General features: G+C 42.0%; 1 protein-coding gene across 1 annotated transcript; it reads right to left on the bottom strand.

The window, feature by feature from the left end:
* Nucleotides 1–1,137: 1,137 nt before the first annotated feature.
* On the bottom strand, nt 1,138–23,610 carry sacs (sacsin molecular chaperone). Its single transcript, XM_063907379.1, is given in 10 exon segments — nt 1,138–13,837; nt 15,277–15,368; nt 15,686–15,819; nt 15,821–17,160; nt 17,277–17,423; nt 17,905–18,016; nt 19,255–19,340; nt 19,418–19,508; nt 22,658–22,808; nt 23,588–23,610. Coding segments are annotated over 10 exon segments (13,722 nt in total). The 3' UTR covers nt 1,138–2,291.
* Nucleotides 23,611–24,583: the final 973 nt, after the last annotated feature.

Raw genomic sequence — 24,583 nt, forward strand, 5'->3', positions numbered from 1 at the left:
CATAAAGGCACTAGAGGACCGGATGTTATAATTTGCACTCTTGTGGTCTGCTGAAGATATAATGTGGAGAGGAATTGACTTTTGATTACATGAGAAGCATGGTTCTTGGCTCTCTGGTGCACTCTTGTGGAAAAGCAGTGCTGTACCACCAGGATGCATAACAAAAAAAGAAGGTACAAACACCATGGACCAGCAAGCAAGAGAGCCACCTTTCCGTCAGTGGGTCTCGTGTATATTTGGCACAAATGTGCAGTCTCAAATCCAGTGTTTGCTTATGCAGAAACATGTCGACATTACGGAGGCTGTAAATGGCCCAAAACACTTGAGAATCGTGCTGCTGTTTCAGAAACGAGCTGCAACATTCCCATGTCAATACTAGTAAATCAGTAACTGAATTCATATTTATCATGTAAACCAAAGGGGTGTTTTGCTAACAAGCTTGAGACACAGTATACAATTAAATAGTTGAAGGATGTTATACAAAATATGAATTTAAAAAGTGCAACATGAACATGTAGTGTTTTCAAATGTTTTAGGTGCAAAAACAGACACATCTGATTTAAGGGGGATTTATTAGGCCTTATGGCACAGTGTACATCAACATGTATGGTACCAAATGTTCTCCACTGTTCACTCAACGAGATATCGGCTGAGTTACCTCAAGCTTGAGGTTTAATAAAATAACAAATACACATTTTAAACGGTTTGAAAATGACATTTACAATTCATGGTCAGTGTGTGTATAGTCCTACTAAAGGTAAAATAAAGCCAATGCTGCAGTAAAAACACATTAGCACCACAGTTTGGTGCAGCTGTATGTTCCTTGGAAAAGCTAAAAGTTACCTTGTTGTGGGTTGTGCCAAAAGAATGACGTGTACGGCTCTGTATTTTATCATCTTTCCTACATGGTATTCTCAACCTTATTTTGGACAACTTGTTTAGGCTGAGGTTCAATCTTTACCGCGCTATCCAAAGCTGAAGATATCAAAGCAGAGCACGGTGGTTGACAGGTGCAAACTCGCTAGAACGGCCTAAAACACTTTAATTAGGAGAAACACGCTGCACTTTCTTTTCACTGTTGGCAGAATTACTGTTTCATAATTCTAAGGGTTTTTTCAGGTTTTTTTTAAATGGCTAGGTTAGCTACAAGAGCTAGATAGCTTACAGCAGATCTGTAATAACATTAAGGAAAAGTGTGATCGCATTGTTAAAATAAGCCAATAAAAATCACATTTTATGTAGGTTTCCAACAACAGTGACAGTTAGCGAACTTTGTAACCCCCGAACGTCATCAAGGGCTCTGGTCCGAGCCGTGTGCGTCACTTTTTAGTGTCTGTTATGTTTTGAGCTTCTTGCAGTGTTTTGTACATGCAGCGCTTTTAGTAAACGCATCGCATATATTGTCAAGTTGGTGAAGATGTGTGAAGTGCGTTTCTCCTAATGGAAGTTTGTTGGGCTGCTATCACGCTTTTACACCTGTATGCAATCGTACTATAGGGCCCCAGAGTACACATGGTTCATAAGAACAGGTCATTATTCAAAATAGTCCCTTAACATTTAACATAGCTATAAAAAACAAAACCTATCCACAATAAAAAACAATTTCATTCAAAGTAAAATGTTTTCCATTCACAGTTGGACTCCCACAAGTGTTTGGGGTGACACAAGCGCTCGGCAAGTACATGAGGCGATTCAAAAAGTGCTTTGTGTGGCTATGTTACAGAAAAAATGTGAAATCAACCATAAACATACAAAAAAGACCATTTACAAACATAACTGTTATTTCCTTGACTTGCTGAGTTGTCTTTCATGAGGACATGTTGCATGACAGTATTTTACATTTAGAGGTTATGTATTTCTTTCAATACACTCAACTGATTTTCTGTAGCAAGAAAATATATATATATTTTTATAAAATATAAAGTAAAAAAAGCAGCATTTTTTAAATCTAACTCAGAGCTAATATCGTCAATGTGGGGACTATAGTAAACAAAACGTATTGCTTAGGCAACTGTATGTACAGCATATGCATATTCTTTTCACATATTACAGCACATCTAAATAGAGACAGCCTAAAATGTTATGGGAGCCATACATGTCTTTACGGTGCATAGGCCACAGCACCACCATCACAGGTAGAAACTGCACATGTACCATAAGCTGCCAGCTGGATACTTCCAATTTTATTCAAAGTGAAACACATGATCTGCATTGCACGCAGCCATGGGTGTCCTCCATTCCACAGAGGATCTATGCATACTGTCATTTTATTCTCATCTCTAACGACAGGTTTATATTTTTTGCTGCACAAAGGTTTCAAGCTTTATGATAATCCGTGCGGTACATTCCATGACTCTCATTGCCACCTCAGAAGTGAATCTGTCGTTGGGAATCTGAGGAAACGGCAGAAGATCGGGATAGCGAGTTCTCAGGCTGTCCACACCATAGCCTTCCAGGATCTGAACGTCATTCAAAAGGCCGGTCAACTGAGGGTTGTACTCCTCCACTTTCTGAGCCAGTGCAGTTGGTTTCACATCTTTGTCTGACTTTCCTCTGACTGCGTAGTCGGCAGCTATCAGTGCGAGCTTTGTGGCGAGGTAGCACTTGAAACAAACCCACTCGTTGGCATTTTTATGGAGATCATTACGAGCAGCAGAGTAGTTTGCTCTTGCTTGCCTCAGCCATCTACGAGCCTCCACTGGGTTTCCAACTGTCTTAAAGGTAGGTGGCACAAAGAAACGGTGGGATTGTGATGAACCCGCATGGCTGCTATAATGTTCCCTGAAATGCCTTTCTGACTTGTGACTTGTTGCTTCTTGGTTCCACGATGAATAAAACCTTTGATATGAAGACTTCTCCGACTGGAAGCGAGAGGATGTTGTGGAGTAAGATCTCCTAGAAGCTCTCTCAGCATTTTGCTGATCAGTCAAAGTTTGTTTCTCCATCCTGTTGATCTCGTTCTGTAGGTGCTTGAAGACTTCAGTGGCAACGTCCAAATTCTCTGCATTTTTGTCTGGATGCCACTTGAGATACAATCGGCGGATTATCTTCTTTCTCTCTGTCTCAGGAAGCATCCAAGCTTGTTCAACTACTAAGGTCACTTCTTTCAGAATCTCAGGAATTGTGTGAAGCTTAATCTTTTTTGGAGACTGTTTTTGAGAGGGTGGTCTTAGGTTTTCCTTACCAGCGAAAACAGGAGGGGTTGTTCGTGAACCAGAGGAACGACTGTTTGGGCTTGTAGGAGTTGACGGGGCACTAGTTTCCCGGGCATTGGTGCTCTCTTCTTGCCTTGAGAATTTGTACAAGTCAAGGGAACTGACAACTTTGTACTCACTGTAACCAATGTCAATCTGGAAGCATTTCCCAAGGAAGTTTGGGTTTTCCTCTTCCTTTTCCACTTCTTGAACAATGATGGCGTATGTATAGGTAGGCTGGTAGGATCCGTATATGTCTCCACCCTCAGAGTCTACAAGGTAACCCACATACTCTCCTGGGTAAAATACATTCATGGGATCCATGAGGAGTGTGTGATGTATCTCCGCTGGTATTGGGGTTCCAGGGAGGGGTAGCTCAAGTTTTGAAGGCTCTGTCGAGTCATACTTAACCCCAAGGCTGTCCAGCTTTTCTGTGATTCTGTATATATCATTACAGCCCAGCATGGCAATCAGGTAGGATGTGTCAGATATCAAATTGTCTGTCGCAGACTTCAATGTCATTGCCAGTGCCAAGAGAAAATTAATGTCTTTGCTGTCTGAATGTTGGATGTAGAGGTGAATCACAGCTGTGCCATACCTCTTGAGAAAGGCAAGTGTTTCGCTGCGGCTGTGTTGAATGGGGCTACATCCTTTCACTCTTAGTGTTGTCTGGAGTTTCTCAAAACAAGAAACTTTCAACCCTTCACAAAGGGCTTTGCAGAGACGTATGGCTTTTTCCTCATTCACAAGGTATGCGTTATCATTCTCATGTTTCATTATTCTGATTAGTCCTGTGATGAATTGCTCTGAAGACAGCAAGAGCTGAAGGCGGCCTTGAAGTGAGCAAAGAGCTCCAAACTGGCACATTCTTGGAGAATCTTCATCAAGTTGCTCCTCAAGAATGCTACTCAAAAGTCTAGGCCTTAGTTTCTGTGGCAGTAGCATGATCAGCTTTGTGTGGAAGGTGTGATCTTTGCCCAGATAGCACTGGCTCATGTCCACAAGCATCTGAACTCCAACGTTACCCTGAATTCTGCTTTTGTAGTGCGGGGCATCATCAAACACCAAGCTATTGGATTTAGCTAATTTACCATCATGACTTGGCATATAAAACATCAAATCTCTGAGACTATCAAGATCTTTGCGGATTTCCACAGGATCATTATGGAGCGACTTGAACAATCCTGAGACAACCCTTTTGACAGTTCTCATTTCATTTGGGTCAAGCTGCTTGCCTTCTGAACTTCTGTAAATGCGTGAGAGCACTTCAACATACTGTTTGGTTGACACAACGTCTTCTGTGCCAAGAAGTTTGAACAGTTGATGAAAGTTACCAAGTTCCAGAGGCAACTTGTACAAGTAGGGTTTGTAGTCAGATTCATTGTCCAAATTAATCACAACTTCTTCAGGTTTCAGCAGTTTCCAGCCATCTTCAACCATGACAAAAGCCACCCCACGGAGCTGGTAACGGAAGTCTCTTTTATCTGCATTGAGAAACTCGTAGGTGGACTTTAAAACTTTGTTCCTTGTTTTCACCATTTCATCATCCGGGTTGGATATATTGCAGATGTTCTTACAGTTGCTTATGACTTTCTCCAAGGGTGGGTCCAAGTTGACGCCTAACATGGTTAGAACTTGGTCAAGTTGTTCCTGTCCAGTGAGAGGATTCTCCTCCTGGTCCTTTATGCTGGAGGGTGTAGCTTTCTCTGGTAAGATTGGACATGATGTCCAAAGCAAGTGAATGATATCTGTTTGCTTGAATTTTGGATTTACCTGAGACCCACTGAAGCGAATCAGAGGAAGTGAGCCGCTCATCTCTTGGTACTGAGAATGAAGCTTGATGAGTTCTTTGGGGGCTCTCTCTGGACACAGGAATGGTATCATTGAAAGCTCTTTGAGGAAATTACCCTGGAACAGATCCGTCCTCTCTGTGAAAATGTGGTTCAAGAGAACATCAACAATGTGTTGCACCTTTTCTTTGGTCCAGCTCTCTGTTTGGGATTTGATGCTGACCTCCTTTGCAAACTGAAGCACTTGCTGCTGTGACACCTCATGCTTGAGACCAATATTTCTCAGAAAGGTTATCCACGAGGTGAGCAACAGTGTCCCGTTCTTGGGTTTTGAAACTTGCTCAACTTTCTTGAAAAAGTCACTTGGTATGAATGACTTTGAAGGTAGCATGACTTCAAACACCTTCACTGTCTCATCATAGAAAAACTTGGTTGGCCTGAGTCTGTTTGAGTAGTCATAGATGAACAACAGACCTTCCAATTTCTCATAGAGCTGATCCTTCATTTCACAGGATTCTTCCATTGACAGTAGTCTCTCCTTCAAGTACACAATGTGTTCGACTTTGGCATTATAAGAGAGACTCTCAAACTTTGGCAGGAGATGTTGAAGGTAGATTTCTAAGTCATCAATTGGTTTGCAGCCAAGGAAAGTGTACAATTCTTTGAGCTGTGGATTGTCAAAAAGAAAGGCAAAGGAGGGTGTGTGAGCCCATTTTTCTATGTCCTCAGTGGGAATGCTTTTTTCAAGGACATAGTTTGTCCCATTGTTTGCAATGCTGATGTATCTCCCACTAACTGATTTAAAACATGGGAGGAGTTTCAGGCTTTGTGCATCCTGTTGTGTGAGGTTAGCTAGGTTGCAGTTGAAGTACAACAGAAGAGCCTCAAAGTCCTTGTCAGTCAGATTTGCTGTTTTGAATGCAGATGTCTGGATCATGTACTCTACAGCCTTTAAAACACTTGTGGGATTTTCAATGTTTGCTGTGTGCTGTGCCAGAAAAGGTATGATGGGGTTCTCTTTGACACAGATTTTGTTCACTGCAAGCTGAATGCACCCTGCTTTCATCAGGGTGTGAAAGACTTTGTCATTTTGGCCATGTGGAAATATGGCTATGTTAATCAAACTCAGAGGTAGAAGCACATCCTGCTCAGGGACCACTATTTTTTCTCTTGCCAAGAATTTGATCCCAGGTAGAAGAGCCCAGTCTTTCAGTATGTCCATCACAGTGTCAAAACTGAGTTTGATGTCCACCTGATCTTCCTTAACAGCGATATTCTCACTGATGAAGTTCCATACATTCTTCAGCCAAGATTCACCTGTGAAGTTGTCTCTCCACTTAACAGGGATCCTTGTTCGATACTCTCTTGGAAGAACCGACCCAAGTAGGTCCGCGAAGCAGCTGATGTCAAAGATCTTTGCAGCTCCTGCCTCCAAAAGGATATTGCTGTACTTGGTGTACAGTGTATTCATGAACATTTCCTTCCTTGACGTGATTAGCTCATGATGTGTTGTCAGGAACTTTGGTCTCTTGGAGTCAAAGACCTGAAGCATAGTGTCCATTGTTAACAAAAGAGGCAAACCCTCAATGGTGACTTTTTCCACTTCTATGTCCTTGAAGCAGTAGTCAACTAGAAGCTTTACGTTATGAACTAGCTTGTAGTTAGACTGTTGAAGACGGCAGGGGAGCTTTCCCACGTGGCAAGACGTGTCTGGAAGTGAGAAAGTGTGGAGAAAGCTGCGGACATCCTCTGGTGTTACATAACTGACGGGTATCCCTGCATCTTCCAGACAGAAGTAGAGGTTTGCTGTTTCGTCGCAGCTGTGTACCAGGTTGAAACCTATATCCAGAAGCAAGGTCTTGAGCCTGTAGACACTTTCAGCCACAGACTTCCTTGAGGTCATGTTGTACTCTGTGTTTTTCAAGTACTGAAGCTCATCTTGAAGCAGATTATCAAAAAAGGCTCTGCCTTTGTTTTCAGTGGATGTATTCACCCATGAAATGTAAATGACAGTGTGCATGTCAGAGTTCTCCATGTGCGCTGCTCTCACAACAGGTAGCAAACGCTTCATGTCAGCATGGATACAGTTGTACACTGCTTTAACCAGGCAGTACCAGTCTGGCTGTATATCAAGTCTGTTGACTGGGAAGAAGAACAGATATTTCCGCAAAGTATCTTTAACAGCATGAAGCGGTGTGCCTTGTAGCACGTTCATGGTAGGATCAGGACCTGGGAAGTATCGACGCTTAAGCTGAATCAGCAGTTCCACACAGGCAGGAGCTATCAGTGATGTCATCAAATTGTTATTCCAGTCACTTCTTACACCCACTCCGTTGTCATCCCTCCATAGGTTTCTCCTAGCAGAGTCTAGGGCAAAATGGCCATTGACATGGAACGGTAAGCCAGTCTCCAGTGAGAGGGGCAGAAAGCAGAAGGCTCGGTGGGGTTTTTTGTAGTTGTGGCTTACACATGCAGCTACACCTCCACGGGGAAACAGAGTTATGTCTTCATTTTTGTGAGCTGAGATAACACTTTTTGAGACATTTTCAATGTCAGGGAAGCCAGAGCGGTTGCAAATCATCCATGTGGTCAAATTTCCATCATTATCCTCTATGTCCATTGTATAAGTTATCTGTTGGACTGGGATAGCAGTGAGCTGCTTCTTTTTGGTCACACTGTCAATGACTGAGGCATGAAACTGTTTGCGTTTTAGCCGATCTCCATCTGATATTTTGGCTGTCACGGAATAGAGCACTTTTAGTTTGCCAGATGCCTCATCAACCTCACAGATAGATATTTTCTCCATGTGGTTGAGGAACATCAGAAGCTCTGCCCCGTCGGTTTTTAGCTTATCCAGAAGGTTTTGCACCATTCTGTCTGAAGCTGGAACAGAACTGATCTCTGATGTTTTTGTCATGTTCTTAGAGCGGATGGGGAATCTGAACATTGTGCTGCGTTCTAACTTAAAATGGACTCCCAAGTAAAGACTAAGAACATCCGAAAACTGAGATCTGAAGTCAGAATCCAGGTCTCTAAACATTCTTCCAGGACTCACAGATGTAGCCCCAGGTGCATACTGTGCATGTGGATCAAAGATGCACAGGATGTCATTGTTTGAGATAAAGGACGGGCAGTCAGTGATGTGATAGACAGAGTTGAATCCTATTCCATACTGACCAGTTTTGCCTGGATTTGCTTCTTTTGTTCCTCTGCCAAGGTTCTGGATACCTCTAACATCATCCTCTGTGAAAGGCTGGTTGTTATATACACAGAGAGCGGGGCCTTGCATTGGGATCCATTTATCATCAAATATTCTGTCGGAGGGGTGTGTCCTTGGATCAAAAACAAAGTAAATTTCAGTGGCTTTGGCATCATCTGCATTTTGAAGCAGCTCTTTAAGCATTTCTTTCTCTGATGGATATGCATTGAGAATGCTTTTAATTCTGCTTGTGAGTTTCTCTTTCTGTCCAAACTCACTCCCCAGTTGGGTGAAGCACACATTTGAGGCATACCTCTCCAAGGCTTTGTGACGTTTTGGGACTGCTCCTAATTTCACAGCGACTTCTCTTGGAATATCCCCATGACAGTATTTCACTGAAGTGTCTCTGACTTTGATCCAAGGGCAGTCATTGTAGCAGAGGGATTTGGATGCCTGCAATGTCAGATTGAAGTCAGGTAACAGAATTCCACCATAGTTTGTTTGGCAGTATTCTTGGTTCTTGTCTCTTATCAAGCTCCATATTCCTTCACTAATTATTCTGCGACACAACTGGAAGTTCTCCTCAGTGAGAACCCTTCGTCCACATCCTTCCTTCACAGTTTCGAGAACTGTAGAGAAATCCATTACTGTGAAGCTAGGCTGTACCCCAACATTTTCAAAGAGCTCTCGACAGCTGTTTCTGTATTTGTTAGGGAGCTGGTAAAGATGTGGAGCTGCATCAAAATTCAGGTGGAATGCAACTTTGGAGGGATTGACATACGTGTTCTCCACAAGGATGGAATTGAACTCTTTCAGTTCCTCAGTTATTTTGCCTTTTGATTTCTCATCCTGCAGCATTTCCTCATGAAGAAACTTGTAACATGCATTTGTTATGTTTTCTTGGTACAGTGTGACACCATCAAATGACTGTGAGAGTTCCTTTAGTTGACTGATTACCAGGCTAACTGAGGGCTTTCTTATCAGGCCAAGGCAGTCTTTCACAGCCAATGACATTGCACCGCAACCTTTGAAAGATGGAGAATTCTCATTCAAGATTGGTTTCATCAGACACACTGTTTCCTGATGTTCAGTTGTGAATAGTTCTTTAGCAGAGAACATTGTTGTTGGGGAATAGTTGTTCCCATGCCATGGCAGTGAGAAGCCTGCAGGTCTTGACAGGAATGGAAGGAACTTGGTGTCATGTAGCTTCTCAAAGAGCTCAGCGGCTCCTGGATCGCTCATCTTCAGTTTCTCGTCGATGAGACTTAGTATTATACTGCTACGTAAGCATGCAGCTGTATGATCCTTTTCATTAAGCTCAATAACGGATTGAGCGCGTTCAATCAGGTCCTCCCATAACAGATCATCTTTGACCATGCCCAACTGAACTAGCTTCACCAAACACACAGGGTTAAGGTAGTCTTTAGAAGTCCCTTCAGGAAATCTTCCATCCTCACTGTTGTACAGTTTAGCAACTCTTCCCTCTGGGTGAATGAGTCTTGAAGGTAATACCAGTTCCTTATTGGGGCCAGAGCATGGGATACACGGAGTAACCCTGAGGATTGATGCAAAGTCTTCAAGTTTCTCATTTAGGACATGATGCATCAGGGGATCTCGAAGCTCTTCGTCAATTTCCTGGATGTGAGGAAAAAAGACGTCTGAAAAGAACTGCTTCTCTGTCAGGGTGTTTTCCATCAACCTTCCTTTACACCCAGCATCATCGAACCCCTCCTTCACCCAGTCAGGCAGCTCAACCGCACAGAGGTTTTGGGAGCCACTCTTCTTGAGGTATTTCAAGAATATCTTGAAAGCAGCAGGACCAATGTCTGGCCTACAGAGCAAGGCGTCATCAAGGAACCTGACATATTTGATAGACACCCAGGTATTGCCGTCTGAGAAAACCTTTGCATGCTCACTGTCACCCCCTTTGGCTATTTCTTGGTAGACACCTTGGCTGACCAGTGTGAAGTCATCGTGCACCTGACCTGGATCTGGCCATGCTGCGTAATAGCTGTAGTTGAGCAGTTCTCCATTCTCAGCCATTGCACGTAGCATTGTGAGTGCTGCTAAATACCCCTGGACAATAACATGTCTCATGAACACAGAATTCCACTGTCCCTTGGTGTCTGTCTTCCAGATCTCTTTGCGGTTGGAAGTCACAGCAAAGCAGCCGTTAATGTGGACTGGTAAGCCTGTTTTGATTCTGAGGGGTAAGTAACAAAACACCTCTCCGATTGGTGTGTTATTTGTCTTAACTGTCCATCTGCGGTTCTCTTCCTCTGCGAGCAGAACAGCTACTCCTCCACAAGGCACTAGTCCAAGTCTTTTTCCGCTATCACTGAGGGAAAACTTGAGGGCCTCAGTTACATCCATGCATGAGCAAATGAGCCAGTTGGTGACTTCAACTGCCTTTGAGGGCATTTCATCTGTGAGTCTTCTTGTCTGAGCACCTTTTGCAGCCATTTCAAAGTACTGATTTGGATCTTCCTCTGGACCTCTAAACAGGGGCGAATGGAGATCGACAATGCGTTTGAACACGTTATGAAACTCCTCCACCAGAACGCGTATGATGCATCCAGACTTTGGAACATCAGCGGGCACCCTGTTGGTGCTTGCTACCTTCTTCATAACCTTTGCTGCTGATTTCAGGATGCTCAGAGGTCCGTATGAGGATTTTGATGACCACACACTTTTGTTGATGGTAACAACATCTTGTGCTCCTGCTGGACTTGGTTCCTCATATTTCAGGTATTTTAAGACCATACTTCCAACATGCTGAGTGAACAGAATGAATCGATGGCCACATATGCTGAACTCATCAACCAGGGAATAGATGTCAGTGGTGTTGTAGTACAGACTACTGATTTCACTTGCTGAGGCTTCCTGCTCTGTTCTGAACGGTAGTCTGAACAGTGTACCGTTGTACTTGTATGGGGAGTCCTGAGCTAGAGGAAGCTGGCAATTGAAGACATTAATGAAAGGTTTGAACTGGTTGGGGAATTTTCTCAGCCTTTTCTGCTGCTTGCTCCAGTTGATTTTGATACCTGGATTAGACCTGTCTCTGATGTGCTTGCTGATGTGATTGATGTTTGGATCGAACATGATCATGAACTCCCTGCTCATTATAATGGGGATATCAGTGATGTGATAAACTGAGTTGAAGCCCAGGCCAAACTTGCCAACTTTGTCCGCCTCACATCTCTTTACTGATCCACCTAACCGTGTGATGTTCAGAAAGTCAGTGTCAGAGAACACAGAGCTGTTGAAAGACCACAGGGAGGGTCCATGGCAAACAACCATGCCAGGGTCAAGGAGATTCTCTCGTATGTCAAGGTTTTTCCTCATATCAATAAGGAAACTGCACTCTGTCGCGCTTGCATCATCAGCATTCTGGAGAAGCTCTTTAAAAATGTCTGCTACAGATGGATATTCCTCCAAGATGTTCTTTATCCTCACTGTTAGAGGTTCTCGTTGGCCTGATTGTTCAAAGCCAAGGTTCTCTGGGTTTATCAACCTTGTGCTCAAACATGGCACCTTCAGCCACTCTGCAGTTTTCATGGGGATGTCGTCATGCACTAGTACAATAGGCTCTGATGCATCTTCAAGCAAGTCATTCAAATCGTCAACCTTGATGTCACAGTAGGTGCATTCATGAATGGGTCTCATCGCTAATTTGCTTGGGTCCTTGTAACAAAGAATCGGCACATGCATGTTAGTATCTACAGGTATCTGATTGTTGTTCAGCCATCTCAGGATGTTGACTAAAAGTAGGATATCATGTTGGCTTTCCTCCTTGGTAATTTCTCCTTCACATCTTTGTCGGATGGTGCTGATGACTTCGAACACATGGCTTGACCTAACCTCCTCAACTGAACCACAGAACTTGAAAAGTTTGTGAAACTTTCTGATAGTCTTTGGCAGGGAGTACAGGTAGGGTTGCAAGTCAAGGTCAGTGAGGGGCTTAAGGACTGTCTGGCCCGGTGATGAGAATGTCTTCCCCGTCCACACCCAATCAAAAGGCAGTGACTTCATCGCCTCTCTAGCGTCTTCAAGATGAGCCTGCATGAAACCGTATATCTCAAACAAGATCTGCTGGAATTGATACCAATCCTCTGTGGTGAATGCTTGTGATTTATGCCAGTCGTTCACCGCTTGTAGGTGCTGTAGTACTTGATCCACTTGGGGCTCTACAGTTAGTTTCAGTGCCTTCTTCATACCTGCAGATGTGTGTTCAACCACTGCAACTGAAGAGCCCACAAGCACTGCATGAGACAAGTCACACATCTCTGACAAAGAGCTGATATTCAGAGTGTCTCCAACCCAAGCAAGTGATTTAGGGTATGTAAGAGGTCTTTCTTTGCAGACAGGTACCCATTTCAGTTTTAGCAAAGAGGCCTGAGCATCAGCTGATTTCACCAGCTTTGTTTGCCTGTTCAGTATTTGCAGGAGTGTTTTTGCCTTTTTGACTATTAAGTCCCACTCAGGCTCTTTGGTGCTTTGTAGCTCTTCTATCTTCTTTGCTACTTTAAGTACATCTTTTTCACTGAGCTGTACTTCATTTCTTAGTCCCAGTTGTTTAAGTGAATGAAGAATATCAGAAGAAGACGTGAAGGTACTTGTTGGAAATCTGGTTTTCTCTTCCATGTAGAACAGACTCTGTAGAATCTCCAGCTCAGGATCGAAGAGCTCTGAGGCTTTGACTGACTTTCCACAAGACAACTGAATGAATTTCAGCACAGAAAGCCATCCTATCACAGCTGAGTTTTCATTTTTTAGGAACGCCAGATGTTTAAGTGCCCAAAGCATGATGTGGGTTATCTCATCTTGTGTGTAGAACCCCTTCTCAATATCCCTTATAATCATCTTCAGACATTCTGTCGTCTTCACTTGTTCTACATTCAGCAGCTTGATGAGGCGTATTGATTCCTCGTCACAGCAACCCACAAGATTCACAGATAATTTCACATCTGGTGGATACTTGGCTCTGTGATGTAAAGCTCTAGCTCCTCTCAGTGATGTAAATGCTGAGTTACCTCCAGAGCAGTTCCCCACTTTCTCAAAAATTGAAAGCTCAAGCAGAGTATGCTTTTCCATTTCTGTAATGTCAGACAGTCCTGCAAGAAAGTTCCTGAGTGCAATCTTTTCTTCGACTGAGTAAGAAGCAACTTGGCTGGATAATCGTTGTGTTGGCATTCTACCCATAATTTGCAGAAGCATACCAGGAGAGGAAGGGTGGATGTAATTCTTTAGTAGGGGGTGCTGCAAACATGAATCCAGCATCTTCATCACTACTCCTCCAAGCTTTTCCATGATGTCAAGAAGGTTTTCAGAAAGCAGCGACTCTTCCTCATCCACAAGGATTATGGGGGAAGGAGTTTTCAGACGTAGGAGCTTCACTGTTTCAACGCTTTCCTCAAGTGGCACAAGTGGGATCAAAGGCATGTCTTCAAAAGTACTTAAGTCATCAGCAAAATGGATGTATAGATGCTTCCAAATCATCTTCAGCCAGGAAACTGTTGGGTGTTTCATCTCTATGTTTCCCGGTTCCCATTGGACGATAAAGTCTCTACCTGGCCAGGCTGTTGATAGGATCTCCTTGATGAGTCGAGACGATCGTTCAGCGTTCAGCACTTGTAGTTGAGTGCAGGGTCTTCCTGTTAAAATAACAAAGAACAAATGAAATTAGCCTCAGTTAATATTGTAGAAGTTAATGTTAACTATGAAAGCAGACAAAGTACAGGGTTGTTGTTGTTATTGCACAATGCTGCTGTCAGTGAGTGCAATTTACTAAATCTAAATAAACTATAGAGCAACACTGCACACACAGATTCAATTTAAGGTAAAAAAGAAAATAATTCAATTAGTAAATATGAATAATTGGTGTATTCATTCTCAACATTCAAGATATTGAAACATTAATTTGAGGCACATATGCTGACATATACACACTTGCGAAAATCATGTTCTGTACACACACAGTTTGTTGAATAGAGTACAAAATACTGTCAATCTGGAAGCAATTCTTATCATTTTATCAGTGTAGAGGGAACTACTTTACGGTTGGAAGAGGGGAAGGCCACTTGTGAAATAGTTTTTGAGATCTTCCTAAAGTGCATTTTTTGGAGTCATGACATTAGAGTCAGAATTCTGAGAAAAAAAAATGTTCAGACATTTTCCTAAAAAGGTCAGCGTATTCACCATGGCCGTATTCCTCTTCCACACCATTTCTCCTAAAGATAACACATCACTAGAAAAACACAGCAAGTCATTCCCCAAACATTCAATCTGTTGTTTTCCGACTGCAGTTGCCACGCTGCTCATTAGCAGTCATGCGTTAGGTCAGCTAATAGTTAGAAAGGTTGAATGTTTGGCACATTTTGATATACATACCTGAGCACCCCCAAAGATATTGTTGCACTGAAATTTAAAGGACACATTTTCAGATTTACTGTATGGGATGAGATTTAATCTGATTTCTTCGTCTTGTGTATTTAACGAATGAATAGAAACCTCTTAAGACACACTAAAAAGGTGAATTAATGTGAGACATTTTTAACGCATAGTTGGTAAAACACAGGTTTAAATTCAGCGGATGATGAATAACCTCAACCTGGTCGGGTTTAGAAAAAAAAGCTGTTGTAGAAGGTGAGGAGGAGAGACTGACATGGCCTGAGAACGGGATGTCAGAGAATCTGTGGTTATTTTCTCACTGCCTTTCTGTTATGATCCTCTACAGCATTGAGAGTACACAGGATCTGATCTTGTGCAGCAAAATCCAGCTCTTCCATGAATCAGCATCTTCCCTCTCTAATTCCCCTTCATGATGCATTAGAAGTGCTTTAATGCACTGCAGGATAGTAAGGTGACCTTGTGTTTCTTCAACATGGCTGCTCCTACAGAGTCATCACTTTTATGCTTTTCGTACCTTGCACAGTTCTTTATGCTGCTCACAGAAATCGTTAAATATACACAGGCTCTACTGCCAGATCCTTGTGTTAAGATTACAAATAAAAAAGAGAAATGATTTACAGTGAAAAGAGTTATTTATACATACATGTGTTTGTGAGGGACAGATTACATGGGAATTACTAACCTCTGCTTTTGGCGGCTTTCTTCAAGATGTCCATCACTGAAGGTTTAATGCTTTCCAGGATGAAGCGACCCTCAAGTCCTGGATACAGAGAGCTGAGGATGAAGCAAAAAGACAAAAAAGTATGGATATTTTACGTTTAAGTAATACAGGAATCACATTTGTATCTGCTCTGGTATATAAATAAAGTGAGAGAGAAACTCCCTCTGGAGGGAACCGAGGATTTTGGCCTTTGCAGACCGTTTACATGCACATAAACGTATATGACACTACAGGAAAGGGAAAGCCCCAAAAGCAGAACAGGGCCTCTTCAAAGGTAATGGCAAATAAAAAAAACGATGTTATAATGGATGTAATTAAGACTAGAATTCCAACAACTTGGCAGTAAAAAACACTTTCAAATGATCTCTACCTGGGGTATTCTTCAGATGCAATGTAAACGGAGTCCTTCTCACTGACAGAAGATGAAAAGGATGTAAACGTTCCATCTTGCAGCGGCAGCAGCTCCAGTCCTATGAGGTCGCCGTAGTTCATGTCGCTTAGAGCCAAACTCCAGCAACAGCAGCTTCTCCTGCGACGGCCCTTTGTGTTTGCACTTCCTGATCACCTGCCGCAGCAAAGACGGCGTCACTTTCATCACTTCGGTGGACTCAGTCAAGACAAAGTCTACGGCGGCGGGCACCTTGGCCACCTGTGTCCCTGAGCTTTGGAGGTAGTTGATGACGGTGTCTGAAATGTCCTCGTCTGCGTCCAGCTCTGAGAACACAGCCTGGTCCGGCCGGATCCAGCTCTCGCTGAGGGAATAGATGACCTGCTCCTGAAGCAAGTCCTGAAACAGCGGCTGGATGATGGGTTTCCAGCGGGACTTAACCTGTTTGGGATCTGGCCAGGCTCCATAGGTCCCTGCAGGAGACAAGGGAAAGTCTTGGTCCTTTTTGGTCTGTACCCTTTTGATAGCCTCAGTGATGAGCACGTAGTAAGCCCTGGGGATGACGGTGATTATAAGCAGCTCGTTCCACAGAGCCGCCGGGTCCCTCCACTGGTCCACCTCCCGCCATTTAATACTCCTACGGTTGTCCGTGAGGCCGAAGAAGCCGCTGACGTGAACTGGAAGCCCTGTCTCGCTTTCCTCCCCGGGTGGAAGAGGGAGGAAGCAGAAAGCTCGTCCTGAGAATCCTGATGTGGCACCTTTGTCTTCGTCATTGATCAGAGTGAGAGGCAGAGCAATTCCAATGGTGGGCGTGAACTTCAAATCATCCGCCAGAGAGTCCAGCTCAGCACACATCCCTCTGCCACCAATTCCGTTACACACCAGCCACGTCGTCCTCTGAGTCTCTTTAGCCGTCTCATCCTGAGTTTCTATGCTCATCTGGTAAGTGACGCAGGTGACGGTGGAGCTGAGAACCCCGTTGCTGTAGCTGTCCACGGCCTGACCCAGCATGTTCAGAGCGTTCGGCCTTTCTGACTTATCCTCGGTATTCTCCGTAGCTGTAACCTGAAACAACATGCGCTCTGTACCATCGGACTCACGCACATGCAAGGAGATCTTCTGCACGCTCTTGAGGAAGAGGAGCACCGTGTCCGCGTCTGCTTTGAACGACTCAAAGAGCTCCAGAACCTTTTCCTTGTTGTAGATGTTGCCGCTGAGCTGGGAGGGTTTCAGGCGGAGCGGGAAGCGGAACAACGTCCCGGGGAAACTGCCGTCCTTAAAAGTTTTCTCGGTGTTCCCGAACATCCCGACGTAGGGGGTGAACTGGTCGGCCAGTTCTGTGATCTCCTTAATGTCTGTCTTCAGATTCCAACACTGCCCCGACTCATGCACTCCAAACAGGGTCTGATGAGGGTCCAGCATGGCGATCTGGTCTCCGCTGAATATACTGGGAGCATCTAAACAGAAAGAAGAAAACAATAATATATAAAAAATATTCTGGTTTCATGATCACGAGGAAAAGGTTTGTAACAATTTGATAATACAAATATATTAAAATGATTTCTGTCCTCACCTGTGATGTGGTACACAGAGTTGAAGCCGATCCCAAATCGACCGACTTTCAAAGGGTCCTCTCTCTTCCGGCTCCTCGCAATCTCCTGAATCCCGTTCCAGTCCTCGTCCGTGAACACAGCATCGTTGTAGACATACAGCGCAGTACCTGCAACAGTTCACACCGGATCAGCATCGTCAACTATGAAGCATTACAAATAAAAAAAAACATAAAATAAAAAAGGCAAGAAAATGTTGGAATGAAATGTTCTTATTTTATATTCAATAAATATCTTTGTTTGATTTATTTTCTATTTCTGTGGATATTTATTTATTCTCAAATTAACCTGCAGATTTATTTCATGATTAAGGATTTGTTTCTATATTTATTGTCCACATTTATTTGTATTATGTATTTATTTATTAGGTCATTTATTTATTATAATAACAGCTTTTTTCCCCAATTACAAAAGAGTTAAACATAATACATATACAGTTACAGTACAGAGTAAATTGTAATAGTGTAATTATGCCTGTGACAGATGTTTCCACTGTTTACAGGGTGGTCAGGCCAGAGGATCAGACGCCTCCTTAATGATACCTAATCAGATTCTTTCCTAACGAGGTCTGTGTTCTCTGTAATTACCGACCTTGATGCTGAGCCATGTCAGGTGACCACAGCGACTCCACGCCGTACTCCGTCTCATCGTACAGGAACTTCACTTCAGCCGCTCCAGCATCCTCCGCATTTTGAATCAATTCCTACAAAGAGAAATACAGCAAATACCAGGCTGAAGGGGAGTTTTGGGTAACCAGGATAGAAAACTACTTCACTACATTTATTTAGCAGTTTTAGTTGCTTCATAGATTCAGATTTTTATGTTTTCCTCTACATTAAACTATCCAACATTACATTAAAGTACCTAAAACAGTCAATGGGTTCACTGAAAATAAATTGCCGGCAATCTTGCTAACAAGTCATTTTTGTGTAAAAGTATTTCACAGTTCCAGCTCAAATGTGAAGATCTGCTGCTTTTCATTGAAAATATTTCAATTTCTTTGTTTGGTAAGTGTATTTCTGCAGTGAGTACTTTCACTTCTAATGTTTCCTGGTCATAACTACCTACTTTTACTTAAGTACTGTTCCCGATGCAGTACTTTTACTTGTAATGGAGTATAAAGTGGTGCAATGATGATTCATTTTTGTACGCCGATCCGGAAGTTAGCACCTCCAGAAAAAGCCAAAGGGATTTTTCGTTATTGTAGAAAATACTCTCTGTGTCAAACAAACGATAATGATAGTTACACGTTTTGTTCAGCCAGATAATCTCCACATATTAACACCACTATATGATGTAAAAAGCTAATTGACTTCCGGGTCAGTGGACAGGAAATGATAAAGTTATTTCCAGGTTTTTACGACTCATTCCTGCAGCACTCGCTTTCCCACAGTGTAATTGTAGTACTTCTACTTCAGTAAAGGATCTGAATACTTCTGCCTCTACTTTGTTATGCACACAATAAAAGCTTTTCTGGTGCATGCTTTCATCCAAATAGCCTTTTAGTGAAATGAGCTCATTATTAGAGGGGGTGAACCTTAGTCCTTCACCCTGGCAATGTTGCTACCATGTATGGTAATGTAGCTGATGCCAGCTAATAAAACCAGAATAAAACATTGCACTTTGTTTTTCTGCAAGCTCAACATATTCTCTCCCTCCAGATCTCATGACATTGGTGTTTTCGACTCCAGCCTTTGCCTGGGAGGAATCTTGAAATGAAATGGACTTGGCAATAAACCTGATTCTGGTTCAAATATATTAGGTTACAGAATAAAAGCTGTTGTTTGTGTAAGGCAAGGTACAGACAAGGTTTATTAAATATAAAATACATATTTATTGATAAGATCCAGGGTTTAGGCATATATAAGTGCTATACTTCATTCAAATTGACATCCAAAGAACGCAAAATATCTGTGTATAGTAAAGTAGCGTAGCACTTACTTTCAGAATCTGTCCTCCTTCAGGGTACCTCCGCAGAATATCTTTCAGAAATTCGACAAGCGGTGGTGTAGTCTGTCCAAACCTGCCTGTAAAACCAGAGCTGTGTAAGCCTCACTGTAGATATTTCTTTTATGTTTACAGACATTTTGTGTTTCATTCCTACCTCCTCCTTTAAGGCCTCTTCCCTCCAGAGTGACGGAAACCTCTGGGCTCCCAGCCGGCACCAAGCTCCCGATCTGCACACTGTCCTCCAGCTGGGACGTGGAGAAAGCACAAAATTCAACAAAAAAAAAAGTGACTTATTTAGGAAAATTCAAATGTAAATTGTTTGTAATGTTACAACAAATCAGGTATTGACTCAACAAAACAACACGTAAAATAATTGCTTTAAGAGACTGTAACTAACTGTCTTGTACTGTGACATACATTCTGATTAAGCTCTAACACATTGTACCTGATAGGCTATGGGGTGGGATATCTCTAAGGCCAATCACAACAGAGCAGGAAAGCTAACCAATCAGAGCAGACTGTGCTCTGGTTTTAGACAGAGGGTGAAAAGAGGTGCTGCAGCACAGGCAGTATGAGAAAAACAAAGAGCTTTTTGAACATTAAAGCATGGAGACATGTCACAAGAGGCACGAAATATTAATAAGAACCTGAAAATGAGCAGGATATGTCCTCTTTAACATATGAAGCTTCTCCTCATGTCTATCATAAACTCTTTATTATATAAGTCAATGCACCTAGAACACTGGAACTAACTCTCCATCCAAATAAATGTGTCAACAGTATCTCACCCCAGCATTATTGCACACATTAGTGTGATAACAAATATTTCCCTGGTGCATCCTTCAGAGCGGATGCTGCTGCTGTTGCCAGGTGATGCTTTTCAAGGTGACTGTGTGACCTGCTGCGCTCAGCAGTCTCTGCACATCAGCATGCTGTCTGGCAAACTGAGCTATGCATCCAAAAATCTCTCTGTCATCGTGGTCAACGTGCAATCCTCACCATTCAGGATGAAGGATATTAAGTCTTTAATATCCTATTAATATTTAATATGGGAAACAGAAGCTGTGTTCTTGTCTGAACGAGTGAGACAGACATTGATAGTGGTAGAAACCCACAGAGAACACAATTATAATCAGCATTAAAAAGGATATATTCTGTAAATGTTCAGGTTCATATTAGTATTTTGTGCCTCTACTGTGACATGTTTCCATGCTTTAATTTTCAAAAAGGTCTTTACCACAGTGATTTCCCTATAAAAGGGGAGGAGTGTGTGGAGGGAAGTTTCGGATTTTTGCTTTTGTAGACCATTTACGTGCGCAAACCCCAAAAAGCATAAAAAGGCCTCTTTAAATGACCTTATATCTTTGGTTGTTTCTCTCTGTATCAATATATGCCAGTGTAATGTATGGCCTGAAGTGTTTCACCTCATTCTGAATGTTTTATCTCATTTGAGAGCACTCACAGACAGGCCTTCATGTTGAAAAATGCTTTTGAAACTCAAAGAGAACATGCCTTACTTCCCTTCTAAAAGGAAAATACTCTTTGACTAATACAGTGTCTGGCAGAGTGCCTCCCACATCAGACTGAAGCACATTTTAATTGCATTAGACAGAACAAGAAGGCAACTTGAACCCTTTATCTGGAGGGAGCAATGGGAATCCTTTTTTATATAATTTTCCCTGAGAGGCTCACATAATATAGTTTATACAGAAGATAATGAACCTGACCTCGTGGTGTGTGTGGTGATAGTGTGTAGGTGTGGCTTGCAGTTAAAAGAAAGCTGCAGGAATGAGTCCTAAAACCCAGAAATGAGTCAGCATTTTCCCACTTCCTGTCCCCAATGGTTTTCTGAATGTGCTTTCGGTTATGTGCTTGAAATATGGTTTGGTTAAAGAGATTTTTAAGTTTGGTTCTACGACTTAAAATATGTCAGTAAATATCCCACTGGTCGATACAAAAATGGCGGTAGCTAATACTTGTCTAAATGGGACGACTAAACGTCATCACCCCCAACATTAGCTGAGCGGTAGGGACGTGAAGTCATGTGACCGTGCTGTAGTTCCTTTATAGCCCAACGTTAGCTTTTGAATTCAAAAATCATAAAGTGATATGGAGATTATCCTGCTGAACAAAATGTGTAAGAGATTATTTTCTGCAATAATCCAATGGAAAAATCCCATTGAACCAGGAAGATGCTGCCTTCAGGGTCGGCCTACAAAAATATGTCACCCCTGCACCACTCTATTTCTGCACATGGGATCAGTGAGGGTTTCAGAGAACTGACCACCACCTGCTGCTCTCCATCAGCTGAACCCCAGGACAACTGGGAGTTATGCAGTTATGTTAGGACACACACTAACACACCCCAAACCAGAGCCTCACAACATCTATCTGCCTCAATCATAAGTCTAATTAACACTACTGATACAAAATATGACAAATATAAAGCTCTGGAAAAATAACTACACATAACTGTATAATAAAAAAAACATTTAAAGCTTGGAAGAGACAAAAAGTGGGTTATCATTTCTCTAAAGATGTTTATTGGCTTTTGTTTGAACTTTTTGTTTCATTTGCTAATAATGTTGTAAGTATACTACTGCATTATATTTAATACTCATACTGTTATGAGGTTATGTTGCAGTATGATATGCTATATAAATAAATAAACTTGCCTATGAGTCAGATCATTTGACTGCAGTCATCTGAGGTGATACTGTGTTTATCACCATTGCATTACTCTAAAGGAATCCAAGTATGCAGTAAAATATGATTCAATGAAAAGAGGTGACCACCACCAAGCTAAAATCACAAGTCAGTCACAAGTTCAATAACAACATACAAGAGTTAAATTATTAGATCACAAATTAAACATGTGACGAAAACTTGGCTCACAGCCTCGATGAAAGAAGGCTCTGTTAATGTTTTTGGTCACATTATCTACTGTTATCTACAATCACAGAAATAAAACCGACCCGAAAGTTAAAGCAAAGAGAAAAAGCCAATGGGATTTCTCCATCTGATTTCAGAAAAAAAGCAGAAAATAATCTTGGTGTCAAACAAATTGTAGTCCTATTTAAATTAATCAGTGGGGTGTTTACTTTTTTACATTGTAGAAGAACATGTTAGATTTTCTTCAGCTTGTGTTAACCACAGACCTTATTCCAGGATAACAACCAAAAACACATTCAGAAAACCACTGACTTAAATGTGACACTGTCATCACAACTGCTCTGTCAAATTTCCGGGTTTTCTCATTCCCACTTACTTAAATTTAGCATGCAAGCAAGGTCTTTTCTTATCTTATTTGGAGAAAAACATTATCTTTACTTTTTGTTATGTGTACAGTAAGTAGTATATTTATTCTGCTGTTATGGCTGAGGGTGGGACATACCACTCTTCCATTGTGAGTCAGCTGCTGCTCTGTGATGGGCAGGTCTGTCTCCTCGTACAGCAGCTGTTTGACTTCCTCTACAGATGTGCAGGGGGACACCCGGTAGCACCTCAGGCCCATGTACTCATGACGGACTGTCAGCCGAGGCAACCTGAAAACAGAGATACACATTGAGCTTGGAGAAAATCATGATACGTTTTGTTAGAATTTCTAAAAGAAATCATGATTAGAAACAATATTATCAAAAGACTTACTATTTTGATTAGTATTACGCAGAGAAAACGTACCCTTTTTTTAAAATTCTCAATCTGGAATTAGCATTAAAATTATGTATACATCAAAGTGAATAACTGTTTAACTCCCAAGCCTCTCCAAGTCATATAATTAGAAAAAACAACCAGAATGTTTTAGCAACCTACTTCGACCACAGGTAAAAAAGTACAACAGACAGGTTGTTTTTTATTTAATCATGAGAGCTTTTTTTTTTTTTAAGCACATATTTATACAAGTCTGGTATATGTTCACATTAAGAACAACACGAAGCATGTCCTTTTTTATAACATAAGCAGATCAATCTCAAAATCAGTCTTTTGGATTAGGAATATCTTGTTTATGTGACCCTCGCCTGTCCACACAGCCATAAATCAAACATATTCTGTCTTATTCAGCAGCAGGGCACTGGATCCAGGCAGCCACAGTGCTGCATAATAATTCAATGGAGTGGGTGTGGCAGCCTGCATAGGATGCTTGAAAAGCAGCCCATAATAAACAATACTGGACTCTTAGTGCCTTAATGTAATATATATAGATCATATAGGCTGACAGAAGGCAGATGTGGACCTGGGAATTGTTGTTATTCTTATTTTCTATTTGAACAGTGTGGAGGAGGGCCTTTCCATGCTTGAAATATCCCCCACAGTATAAACTTACCACGGGTCTGGACAGTAGGCCATTTCGTCGCTGCAATGTGTCCCAGCACACACTCACACTCATGGGACTATCTTCTGCACTGAGCGCAGGAATACACCACCCGGAAAACGGCTGTCGTCAAAACAAGAAGAAACCCGTTATTGTCCCCAAAACACCTGCCTGATAAGCAGCCTATAACACAGAGATGCAACCCTGCTTTAGTAATCAATACAACACAAGAAGACATTTAAATCAAAGACGTGTTGTGATTATGGATAAGAGGCTTTCTTTCAACCTCCAGTGCTGGTTGATTTTGTTTAGCCTCTTTAGATAGTTATCCCTAATACTCACTTGGATTTGTCCGGTTAACGGTCCTCTCAAAAAGCGGATACATCTCACGACAGGCTGTGTTCCTGGAAACAATAACAACATCAACAACAATAGGAAGGGACATAGTTTAATTCCCCCTCAACAACATACTAACTCCTTCAAAGGCGATGTTCTAATAATAATGAATTACCCTCAGTGTGAGAGCAGAAGCGCTGGAGGCGAAGCGAGAGGGTTCCCTCCCGGTTACTTCCGGGTTGTCTTAAAGTCCGTCAGCTAGAGTCTGGCAACAAATACCTCTTTCTTTTTAGTTAGGAGTCAATAAATGTCTATTAGGTAAACAAATATAAATATGTATTTACTTTGAGATGTTTCTGTCGTATTTTACAGGCATCTGCTGCTTCACTTACACGAATATTGACTGGTGAGAAACAATACGTATGCGCATGCGTAGTAAGGCGAAGCGAGTTTATTTTGTTACACTCAAAGTGCTTTATAAACATACAAATCAATTACAAATAGGACAATTTTGAGCTTATTTAATAGGCTGCGGTTGTCTTATTGCCTTCTTCTTTTTGAACAGAAAAAAGAAGTAGGGATACTGTTACAAAATAATACAAAACACAGGAGTCATTTAAGTCTTGATTTGTAATTCTGTTTGTATGGGCATTGTCATTTTTTCCAGACATA

This window comes from Eleginops maclovinus, chromosome 18 (genome assembly GCF_036324505.1).
Source record: "Eleginops maclovinus isolate JMC-PN-2008 ecotype Puerto Natales chromosome 18, JC_Emac_rtc_rv5, whole genome shotgun sequence".
NCBI classification, from domain to species: Eukaryota; Metazoa; Chordata; class Actinopteri; order Perciformes; family Eleginopidae; genus Eleginops; species Eleginops maclovinus.